This window comes from Vigna unguiculata, chromosome 5 (genome assembly GCF_004118075.2).
Source record: "Vigna unguiculata cultivar IT97K-499-35 chromosome 5, ASM411807v1, whole genome shotgun sequence".
NCBI classification, from domain to species: Eukaryota; Viridiplantae; Streptophyta; class Magnoliopsida; order Fabales; family Fabaceae; genus Vigna; species Vigna unguiculata.
In genome coordinates this window covers 26,060,914-26,073,422 of record NC_040283.1, presented here as the reverse complement: position 1 = coordinate 26,073,422, position 12,509 = coordinate 26,060,914, and the positions used below count along the sequence as shown (strand labels likewise).

Here is a 12,509-nt window from a genome sequence, read left to right as displayed (position 1 = left end):
AGCTCCTGCACCAGTCTTGCTCAAGCCATGGCCCTCGCTCAGGCGAAGGAGGTCTTTCGCTCAAGCTACAGGCTCTCACTTAGGCGAGATTGCCAACAGAGAGCATTGTAGGTTTCGCGAGCTCTCGCTTGGGTGAGCTCTTGCTTGGGCGAGATCTCCTTGCCTGAGCGAGACTATTCTTCACCCAAAATGAGGTTCCTCGCCTTAGCTACAACTACAGCGAAATCCATCAAGCTCCCACGAATTCTCGCTTAGGCGAGACCTTCTCGCCTAAGCGAGATCACTCGTTGCTCAAACGAAAACTCGTCGCCTAATTGATAACTGCGGCAGGAACCTGAGGCGAACTTCTGCTATTATTGCCTAGGCGAGACTTGCTCACTTGGGCAAAAACAGCGGGATTCTTCCCTGCTCGCACATGCAAATCAGCCAACACAGTTCAAAGCAAACATCAATCATACCCGCAACATAGAACATAGATTCAGTACATCTCACACTCAAACTCAATCAAAGACCAAGCACATAGATTGAAAATCTTTGAGTTCTAGCTTCCTTTACTTGGATAGAGGATAGCTAACAACACAAACACTCTACAAAGGAGCACCACATTTCCAGGAACAGTTTCGTGAGCTGAAAATACTGACACCAGAAGGAAAACGAGGTTACTAAGATAAACCCTAGTCGGAACCATAACAACAAAGCTAGGGAAGTGAAAGTACCTGTTGCGGATTAACTTACGTGGAATAAACAGAGCTTAGTTAGCTTGGAGAAGAGCCTTGATCAAACCCTAGCAGAGCTCACGTAGGCAGTTCTAAGAGGGAATAGGAACAACTTCTGGAAAGTGGGCAGAATGAGAGGGTTAGTGCTGGCTTAGGAGTTTTGGGCACCCTATGGGCCAGTCTTAGACCCAATAGATTAGGGTAGGCCCTTAAACATTAGGGGCAGAAAATAAGTGGGCCTTACATTCTCAATTCTCTCGGAATATAAAAAACACTACAGACAAATTCCTATATAATATCAAATTTTAGTGATAAAAAATATGTTTAAATACCAATATAGAAACTAATTTTTTAAATAGAAATAAATTTTTTGGTAACCAAAATTTTGGTGGTTAATATTAATGACTAATTTAAATACCGATTCATACCAAAATTATTTTAAATACCAATTTAAAAATTAATTATAATAGAGACTATTTTAGTTATTAATAATTTTTAATTTATAAATTGGTATCAAAATTTATCGCCGCAATGACTAATTATTTTTAAGCACTAAAATTATTCATTAGTTACAAATTTTCATGTAGAACAAATGCTTTAATTACATAAAAGAAGTCCCATTTTTAATTATAACATAAGTTTTCACATTAAAGAATAACATGATTTGGTATTGTTAGGTTATGTTATAAAGTATTCCCCTCTTAGACATAATTTATTTTATATCCAAAGTGATATTGTTATTAATTTGAGTTTTAAGCTGCTTAGTTCACGGACACAAATTGCTACCACGTGTTTCAGACAACGTTGTTTTCAAAGTTAAAGTCTTTTTATTAGTTTATTTAATTAATTGGTGTATTTACTCACTACTGAAATTGATACAGAATTCATTTCACCATTTATTTGTTTATTATTTTTTATCAACAATAAATAATATATAAATATTAATATATAAATAAAAGAAGAAGACATTAATTAATTGATAGAAATGGCCAGTACGTAACTAGCCCAATTTCATTCAGAATTTGGAGTACATAACACAATAAAAAGTTGACTAATAATAGGATGGCATTTGATGAGATACATCTCTTGATAAAAGTTTTTAGGTTTGAAAATTCACAATTGATCTATAAGTCTGACCAGGAGTCCACTGTGCAGGGATCACATTATTGGCCACAATGGTCTTGCCAGACTCAAGTGTGGTGAGCCTGATAGAGAATGGTGCCTTCAGTGGTGAGCCTTTGTCAAGTTTCCAAACTGCACCCCACGATTGTTGCATTGAATCCCATGAACTTGAATCATCATGTGCTTCCTTCAGTTCAACCTTGGCAAGGTCACCATCCCCATCCTCAAACTCAACCAAGGTAGCAAAATACTCTTGGTTTGATCCAGAGTCCACGCGAAAAGCTATTGATTTACCAGGATAGTTGCATTCAACTCTGCACCAAAAGTAATTTGTTAGTTGCAATACCGTAACCTAAAGGTTGAAAAGAAAATATGGTAATGACAAAAACATAAACCAAATATATATGTCAAAAGAATATACGTGAAAGTCAAGAATGTTGAAATATTTAAGGATATTAAGAATTTGGAGACTACCTTCTATGTTGAATGTTTATTTTTCCTGCATTGCGTAGATTCTCATCTTCACCTGAAACTGCCATTGCTCCAAAAGCACTGCCACTCAAATCAAAATGATATTGAGCATCTGACCCACACCCAGCACACTCATCGGTGATCACTACCTTCACAGGGTTGCCTGAGCATGCAGAATTTCCTGTGCATTTCACCTGGAAATACAACAAAAAGCCGTACTATTTAACACAAATTTCTTTCATGGATGCATTCTTGAGCATATGAATATCCATGATCACATTGTGTTTCAAAATTGAGAATTAAGAATTAATACATTTGTCGACCTAAAGTATGTTAAAATAACATCTTTAAAAACTTCAATTTTAAAAGACACACTAAAACATGAATCAAATATTTTAACTTTTATTATAAATTAAAATTAGTCTTTATTAAAAATTGTGGTCAAATTTACATCTTTAAAAACTTCAATTTTAGATGACACAGTAAAAGATGGATCAAATATTTTGTTGTCCCTTAATTTGAAAATTAAAATTAGTTTTTATTGAAAATTTTAGTCAAATTTAGTCTCAATATTAGAAATGTGTAGATTTAATACTTTAACCAATTTATTTGACGTTTTAAACTTATTTCATAATAATATTTAAATTTGTTTATACCGTTAATAAATTTCTATTTTAATATTATCTTAGAAATATATTTGAAACATCAAATAAACTTAAAAGAATTTACTTTAAAAGATTAAACACATAATTTTTTCTTAATTTTACTGAAATTATTAATCTCGTAAGAAAATATATGACAAGTTATATATAATATAATTTCTTTTTTATATGACAAGTTATCTCATTAATAGTAAAATCAAAATATTTTTAAATATATTTGAATGTAATGTTGGGTTTAATAATTTGACAATAAAATATTTCATTTTGTAATTTAGTTGGTGCAGTTTACTTAAACTAATAACTGTAAGTTGCCTCATCACATATCATGTCATTGGTCCCGAACAGTCATGAAAATAACGTTAGAATTGTTTTTGCGTTTTGTGAAAGACGTTTAACTATAGATGCTGATTAAACGTTCTCACCTCATAACACGAGCCACACCCTTTGCCGGAGTCATAAATGAGAGGGCTTCCTGCAGATATTAGCGAAGAGAATGGAGGTTGCCCAACAGCGTTGCCGTAACCACAAGCTCCACCTGCATATAAATTTAAGTACAAAATATATAATAATCACTAAAATAAACCTTTTCCATCACAACACATCTTATAATTAGGAAAAAAGGTCTTTAACATCGTTTTGAAGACTATTTGATAATTTTTAAAAAGATAAAATAGTTTTAGCAAGAGTTAATTTTTTTATTTATAAAAAAAAGAGTGAATAATAGTAATAAAAGACAGTGTCAAATAGTCGTAGAGAAAGTGTTGTGTCAAAATACTATAATCCTATAATATATTTTATTATACCTTCACTTCCATCTCCATTAGCAGGTCCATACCAAGTGGCCAGTGAAGGTGACCAATCTGAAGCAGATGGAGAATAATAAGAAGTGTTAAAGAGCTTTTTGGGGTTGAAACAAAAGGAAGGGGTGACCAGGAATATTGAGAGTATAACTATTAGGGAATGTAGATAAAATAAAGCACGTTGAAGTGTAAGAGCCATGTTATCACAATTCACAAGCTACTGCTATATATTTTGTAGTTTCTTTGGTAGTTGGTAGCTATAACTGTGAAATATGGTGTGGTATTTATAGAGAACAAACCAGGTTCTTAATTGCTCCCAAGTAAAATTATTCCACTGGGCAATATAAAAGAATATTATTAATCCGTCAGAGAGAGGTTTGTGCCTCACTTTCTTCAAAGAATAAGACAAATGTGATGTTTGAATTTGAGGTACGAGACTTGTCTATCAGGTATTCATCATTCTTCAGCGTCTAGACAATATCTTATAGAAGATTTGCAATGTCATAAAAGATATTACGTATGAGTTCACATTCAATGTCATTGAAAATGATAATTTTTCCTAAACAAATATATATATGCAAATACACGAAGGTGGACAAACCCATATATATTTTTGTTTTGATAAAATTATTACTAAATATATAAAAAAAATTATTTTGTCCCACTTAATTTTTTATATTTATTCTCCACAATATATTGTCCCACTGACTTGATATTTCATTTTCAAAGTTATCTTTATTAATAACCTTAACTTTTTTACTTAAACATCAAAGGCTTTTAGTATATTTTTCTAATTTTCTTTCTGAATTAGAGCTAATTTTACATTATATTTATGATTTTTTTTGTTTCTAATGTCGTATGTCCAAAATTTCTCGTTGGAATCGTGCTTATTGTACTTTTGTCTTAATAATTTATTCTTGAATATTAGACCAAAACTAGTCTAATTATATAAGACTTTTTTGTTATTGCAAATTGAGAACATGGTCTCTAAAGAACTTCTTTCGTCTTTCCAAATGTTTGAAAATATATAAACAACACATTCTAAATGGGTCTAAATATAATATGTCTGTAAAAGCAATCAAAGGAAAATTAAGTTATGATATCATTTTGATGAAACAAATTAACTTTGGAAGCATACATACTCTTTAATTTATTGTTTTGCTGGAAAAATGTGGTAAAGCATGAAGGAACCCCCAAATGATCGAGGAAGCTAGGTTCACCTAAATTATTCCTGCTAGCATATGAGTAATTTACCAAATGAGAAAATGTTACATTATAGGAGATTCGGTACATATGTATTTATTTGTATGCATTTTTTAATCAATTTTGTTAATCCACGCCGCAACACTCTTATTTGAAAAAAGAAGAATCATGATGCCTAAATTTAATTTCATAACATTTAAGTAGTTTTTTTTACATCAAATAGTGTAGAATATAATAATAAACCAATTTGTAAATAACAAACCCCTGCTTATCTACGAAGTAAATTTGCAAAACATTTTTTAGTTTGTAATATAATAAAGCTTTTCTACCCATTTGAGATTATACTTAAGCAAATTTAACATTTTAATACATTTTTATATTTCTCACATGTATGTTAGAGAGAATTTTATTTTGAAATACGAATCTAAGACATCTTTGATCACTTTTAATTTTTATTTTCCTTTTCCAAAAACGTCTAGGGAAAAACTGGTGTAATCATAGCTTTAGATTATAAAACATTACCGACCCGCATATACAAAACTAAAATTAAAACGCTATTAATTTATGCTTTCTTTTCGTGTTAGATAGAGGCGAAATTAGTGGGCTAGTGGAAATAAGAAGAAACAATGGGAAGAAGTTTGTTCTATAAATATTATAATTATTTGACTATTTTGATTGTTACACAATTTTATTTTGTACGAAAACTACTAGTTTATTGCAATTGTAATTATTCCCATTAGTTTCACATGTATGTTATATTGCAATTGTAATTATTCCCATTAGTTTCACATGTATGTTATAGACTAATATATATTGTGTACGTCTTGTTGGACACAATTTCAAAAATTAATATTTAAAAGAAAAACTAGTGTAGTTATTACATTTACTTTTACCTTTTAATATTAGTAATACGACTCTCTTTTATCAGCGATTTAGTAAAACGAATTGAAATAAGTTTACTGTGCTTAGAAATACACTGATTTGTTAACTGTAATGTATGTATCAATTACACCACACAAAAAAATTGATATTGTTGATGGTCAGTATTTATCGCTAACGAGTGAAATATGTCTGTAATTATTTTTTTGACCAACAATTTAATATTCATCGGTAATCTACTCATTTGTAAAATATGCCAACAGATCTATGAAATTCATCATAATTATAAACGGGCACATTAGATGTTGATAAATTGACATTGTTGGAAAAATATTTTCAATAAATTTTTCACTAACACAAAATAGATTATCAGACAATAGACGTAAAAAATATATGATGACATTTTATTAATTGAATGGCTAGTATTTATGTTTGACTCGTAAGTATTAGACATAAAAAACTATTTTTACGTTCGATGTTTATAGGTCATATGTAAATTTATATATGTATACATAATATATGTAAATTTATTTATAAGCACCAAACGTAAAAATCGTCTTTTGTGTTTGATATTGATAAATCAGATGTAAATTTGTTTGAAAAAACGTACAATCCCATTTCTTATCACTTTTTTCCATGCGCAAATCTCCCTCCCGACGTGGCAACCATTTTTTGTGAGTTAGGACTTTCATTGGTAACCAAAAGTTGCATATTTGGCCATTCTTATGTGTGGTTCTTTGGGAAACATTTTTCCTTCTAAACATTTTCGACATTGAGGTTAGTTTCTCATTCTTATTATTATAGTCATTGTTATGCATGAAGGTCATTATAATATATTATGGTTGTAGTTCTTGAATTCATAAGGGAAATTGAAAATTTTCCTTATCTTAAACTTCAGTACATTTTCGTTTCCAAATTTAGATATATTTTTTATTTCAAACTTTAAAAATGAATGAATATAATCTTCTTAGTTTGACGACGTTAATTTTTTTTATATGTTAAATGAAAATCTAGACTAACATTTGGACTAGAACATGTCAAAGAATATATACAGCTCAAACAAAATCCTAAAACATCATTTAACACATAAAAAAATTTAATAAATTAAGTTAAGAAGACTATTTATTCATTTTTAAAGTTTGAAACTAAAAACATATTTAACCTTGATAAAGGAACATATTTATATTAATATTGTTTTAATTTATTTCACAACATAAATGGTTTGATTCAATATTACACTACAAGAAAAAAAAAAACATTTTAGCCACCGAAGAAATCAGTCGCTAAATGGATAAATTTGGTGGATGACACCCTTAGCCATCGCATCTGCCACTGAATATAAATAGTGGTGAAAACCCTAGTCTAAAACAATTAGCGCTTGATTTTAAAATTAGTGGCTAAATAGTTGGTCGCTAGTTGGTCACTAAACATTTGGTCACCTTGAAGCATTGGAGACACCTTGAAGCATTGGAGACCAATTTCGCAACTGAACTTTCGGTCGCTAATAGGAACAAATTTTTATTTAACAAATTGATTTTTAGTCGCTAATTTGGTTGCAAATAGATACGTTTTTTAATTTAATTAAAGTAGTATTAGTGGCAAAATCGGTGGCTAAAATAGTAGCTAAATCGATGGCTAAAATAGTACTGACATTTCACTAATTCAGTGGAAATTGTCACCTTTCTTAGTGACCATGCTTCCTACTAGATAACCAGAGCAAGGACAATTCATTTCCCCTTTAACTATCCCCACCATCCTCACATTTTATAAAATTCCACATCCTTCAATCCTATAAGTTGAAGTTTCATGGGTATTAAATTGCAACAAAGAAATGAAACCCCAACATAGAACAAATACCCGAACGTAGAAAAAGTCTCAATGCAATAGAAAAGAACAGGGCACAGAGGATCGATGCACAACCTCGCAAAGTGAAACCAAAATGGAGGCTAGAAACGCGAGTTTTGCGATTGAGCAAAATAGAGGATGAAAATGTAATAGGGAAAATAGAATAGAGTTTCCCATCCTAGAAATGGTTCATACACGAGCTACCATTTAAACACGAGTTGTCAAGAGTTATTGATGAAGGTAGGCTTTGGCACGAAATTTTGGAGCGCAAGTGTGACAAAAAATTGAATTTGGGGACAAATTGAAAATCACTTAATTTGATAGTCGAAAAGAACGGAGGAACAAGTTGAAAAGAATGGAGGGAACTATTGAAAGTAAAATAGAAAATAGATTAGTCACCGAAATAGTATTCAATGACTAATATTTTAACTGGGTGGGACATTGGACTCATGTGTTAGCTTCCAAAATCCTTTTGGTCATTATTTAGCCATCGCAACAAACGTATTTGCTAATAAATTACTTTAGTTAGTGGCTAATTTGGTGGCTAAAACGAACACTTCTATTCTTCTGTTCACAGTCATCGATTTAACCACTGAATTATTGGCATTAATATTTGCGATCACTAGTTTGTCGTTATATGAATCAATATCACTAACAAGCCAATCAGTCGTTGTTTCAGTGGCTAATTTGAGACTATTTCATATCAATGGCTATTTCAGTGGTAATTCGTGACCTCATTATTTCATTGACTAAATTCAGTGGCTAAATGACATTTTTCTTGTAGTGTTACACGAATCTAAGTAGTATTAGATATATATCTGTTTTTTAGTGTATTTTCTTTAAAGACTAAATAGTACAAAGAAAACATAAACAATGATCCTAAACTTTAAAAATGTATGAATATAGTTCAATTAACTTGATATAACATTAATTTTTTTACGTGTTAAATGATATTATAGGCTGACATTTGAATTAGAATGTGTAAAAAAATATATACAACTCAAACACAATCCTAAATATCATTTAACACAAAAAAAATTAATAAATTAAATTAAAAGGACTATCCATTCATTTTTAAAGTTGATGACCAAAACCTTGATAAAAAAACATATGTATATAAATATTATTTTAATTTATTTGACAAGATAAATGGTTTGACTCAATATTACAAGTATCTAAGTAGTATTAGATCTATTATTTTCTTTAAAAACCATCTAGCACAAAGAAAACATAAACAAACATGTCTTTCAAAGAGTTATTGCAACAAATAAGTCAGTTTTTTAAACTAATTAACATCATACATGTTTGGTGGAAGGATTTACAGAAGGGGCAAAAGCACATGGGTGGACCCACTTTGATCTTTAGGGTAATATAGGTAGGTTAATGTGGCCGTATGAGGACGACGTTGTCCTTGTCAAGGAAATACTTCAAATCGTGGTGAAAGGAAATTGAATATGTGAGAAATGTTGTTCGTTAATTTAGCCGTTAATGGAGGTTATTAACGGTTGAACTAACTTGTTCCACGTGGATAATCCAACGGTCCACAGTTATAGATCATGTCTCACGTGGGTGTCTGCATCACTAGTAGACAGGCTCACCCAATATTTGGCAACAATTAAGGCAGCTTCTACTTCTTCTAAACCAGCTCTCATCTTTTCAACATTATTTTTATGACTGCATGTGCACTGTGCAGTGTGCATTTGTGACTTTCTCTGTGTATTTTTCTGTCACACCAAAACGAACTTCGCGTGTCAAATAAACATGGCAAACTAGTTTTGTGCCTTTAACTTTGGGATTAAACAATTCAAAGTATTTTGTTAAATATAAAATAGATAAAAACAATATAATATAAGAAATATTAAGTATGTCATTTTGTATATAAGGTTCGTGACTGAACTAGCAATTATTTCTAATAATGAATAACTTTTATCTATATCACGAAATAAAAACATTAATAGTTAATTATAAGCTCTATCCAAAGTAATCGGTATGGTGAAACTTTCAGGTTTAATTATAATTTTTAATCTTTGAAAATTGGGATAATTCATATTTTGGTTTCTATAGGGACTTTTTAGTTCGTCAAAATTTAAAATGTATAGTTTTAGTTTCTACACACTAATTTAAAGTATTAAAAGTGTTTTTAAACCATATATCTTAAAAATACTAAAATTCTGAAAAACTTATTTTAGTTCTCAAATTTATTGTTTAATAAGGATTGAAATTATTATTTGTTTTCCAATTTGAAGAAGTAAACTAAAAATTTAGGAATATTAAATAAGATTATTTAACAAACGATCGACAATTTAGACCGTTTGAACTAGGTTCTCAAAGATAAATTGATAAATATAATATTTATAGTAGGTACAGTGGAGTCGTTGGTAGGATTATTTAGCAAGAATATCGAGCAAATCTCATTAAAACTTATTATCATGGATGCCAAAAATTATTTGTGTCCGTATAGATATAGTGTTAGATTATTTTAAGTTAATATTAACTTAATTACGGAATGACTTTAATTACGGAATTATCAATGCGACAGTTGAGCTTAAACAAATGGTATTTGAAATTAGCAAAATATATCATTCTCTTCGGAATTAAACAAATGGTATTTGAAAGATTGTCAACATAAGAAAGAATTTTTATACCATATGAAGAAAAGAGAACTCAAACAGGTTAGTCAAGCCTGACAACCCACACTGCCCAGGTGGGCCTGACGACCAAGATGCGTTAAGCTGGACCAACGACCTAGACGGACCAGTTGGCCCTACGACATCAACGGGTCAGGCGGGCCTGATGACCAAAATGGGACTAACAACCTAGACGAGTCGGGTGGGCTCAAAGACAGAGACGGGTCAAATCGACCTGACAAACAAGACAAGTCAACAGGTCCAATGTCCCCTACGAGTTTGGCGGGTGAGACGACCTAGAGGTGTCAGGCGGGCTTGACGAACCATACCTGTCAGGCAGGCCTAACAACCCGACTCACCCATTTACTTGACAAGACTAATCGACCCGATGACCTAGTCAAGCCCGACCAGCCTCATGACCTAGACGAGCCCGAGTGGTTCGAAGACCCGAGTGATACCGACTGAACCGACGACCTTGCCAGGTCGGGCCAGCTCATCGACACAGACTTACTAGCTGTGCCCAATGACACAAATGGGCCTGACAACCCAAATGGGTCAGACGGGCCCGATGACCAAGTCAGGCCAACAACTTAAACAGGTTGGGTCGACGAACTGGACTAGCATGACCGGCCCGTATGGGCCTTGATGAGTTCAAATTTTTGCCTTCATTTAATATTTAAATTTGGGGATTTAATTGAATTTTCTGTGCTTAAAGATTGATTTAATTAGGATTTGTGATTATTGGATTTATTGAGTAAGTTTGGTAAAAGTGGCGTAAAAATTGATTTCAGTTGCATAAAATATTATTGGATATTCTAACGTTTGTTAATGCAGCTGGAATTTATTTTTTGGTCATTAATAGTGTGGATTTAAAGTATTCAAAGTTACAAAATAAGTCCAAAATCAGGAAATTCTGGAAAAGAATAAATCAGGAGCTAAATGCACCCTCAAATTTTATTTGCACACTCCTTCTAAAGTGGACCACCAAAAACCTGTTCTGCACCCCCAGTTTTTACTAAGTTGCACCCCTCCTACCACTTAAACTCCACTCAACCAGATTATGCCATGTGGCAATCCCCACCTTTTAAATTAGGCCAACCATAAGCTGACACGTGTCATAATCCTCCACTCACCAAATTGACCAATCAAATTCTGCCACGTCACCATCTCCCAAAATGAAACCCTAACCCTAATTTTCTCCTCTCCTTCCATCACCATGGCAGCCACCGCCGCCATCTCCTCGCCGGCCACCACCAATCTGCAGCAATGGCGGCGCCACCATCTTCCTCCATCAAATCGCGACGCGCGTCTGCACCTTGCGGAAACCGGCAGCCACCATCAACACCACCGCGACGCGCCATTACCACGATTCTGCAGCACCACCTACAACGCCGACAGCCACCGCGACGCGCCACCTCCATCGCGACCATCTTCTCCGCAGCGCATCCTTCACGTTTCACAATCCTTCTCGCCTCCAACAGATCCGTCGCACACCGCCAACGGGAACCTGCGCACCACTTCAGGCCACCATGGAAGCCGCAGCCTGCAACCTCCGTTCCAGTAATTTTTCCAACCACCGCGGGCCACCATCGCACTCCACGCTCAACATCAGCTAGATCGTGAACCTTGGTAAATTCAAAACGCAACAGTGGGAGTTTCGTCGGAGCAGACAACAACGAACCACCAACGCGAGGCACCTTGCACAACCGTGAGCGCGAGGTTCACGCACCAGCAGCGGCGGCACGACAGTCATCCATTGACGCAGCAGCAGCGAGGAGCAAAACCTGAACGGTAGCGTCCACAAACCTCCACCACCGTGCCTTCATCACCGGGGAAGGAGAAGCAGCCGCGCCGTCGTCCACAAGCCTCCATGAAACCCTAAACGCAGCAAACCCTAGTTTGGAGAGAGAAAGTGCACTCTACGCCACGTGTCAGGCTGCTATTGGACAATCAAACTGGTCAACTGGTCAACATTGGTCAACTGGTCAAAGTCAACAGTCAACTCTGGTCAAAACTGCAAAAATGGTTAAATAAGAGGTGCAGAAATTGAAATTGGAGAGGAATTAAGTTGCTAATTAATTAAATAAAAATAAAAGATCTTAGCAACTGATAAATAAAGCCCAAAGTCTAGTGGAAGCCTATATAAAGAGACTTAAGGGAGCAAAAGCGGGACGACACAACTTA

The 12,509-nt window shown here is 33.6% G+C and overlaps 1 protein-coding gene across 1 annotated transcript; it reads right to left on the bottom strand.

Annotated features, from left to right (window-relative positions):
- Positions 1-1,692: 1,692 nt before the first annotated feature.
- On the bottom strand, positions 1,693-4,021 carry LOC114185656 (putative expansin-B2). Its single transcript, XM_028073518.1, has 4 exons — positions 3,775-4,021; positions 3,394-3,506; positions 2,313-2,503; positions 1,693-2,152 (listed from the first exon to the last, which is right to left on the bottom strand). Exons 1-4 carry the CDS (start codon positions 3,968-3,970, stop codon positions 1,816-1,818), a joined length of 837 nt encoding a protein of 278 aa, XP_027929319.1. The 5' UTR covers positions 3,971-4,021; the 3' UTR covers positions 1,693-1,815.
- Between the last annotated feature and the right edge of the window lie 8,488 nt (positions 4,022-12,509).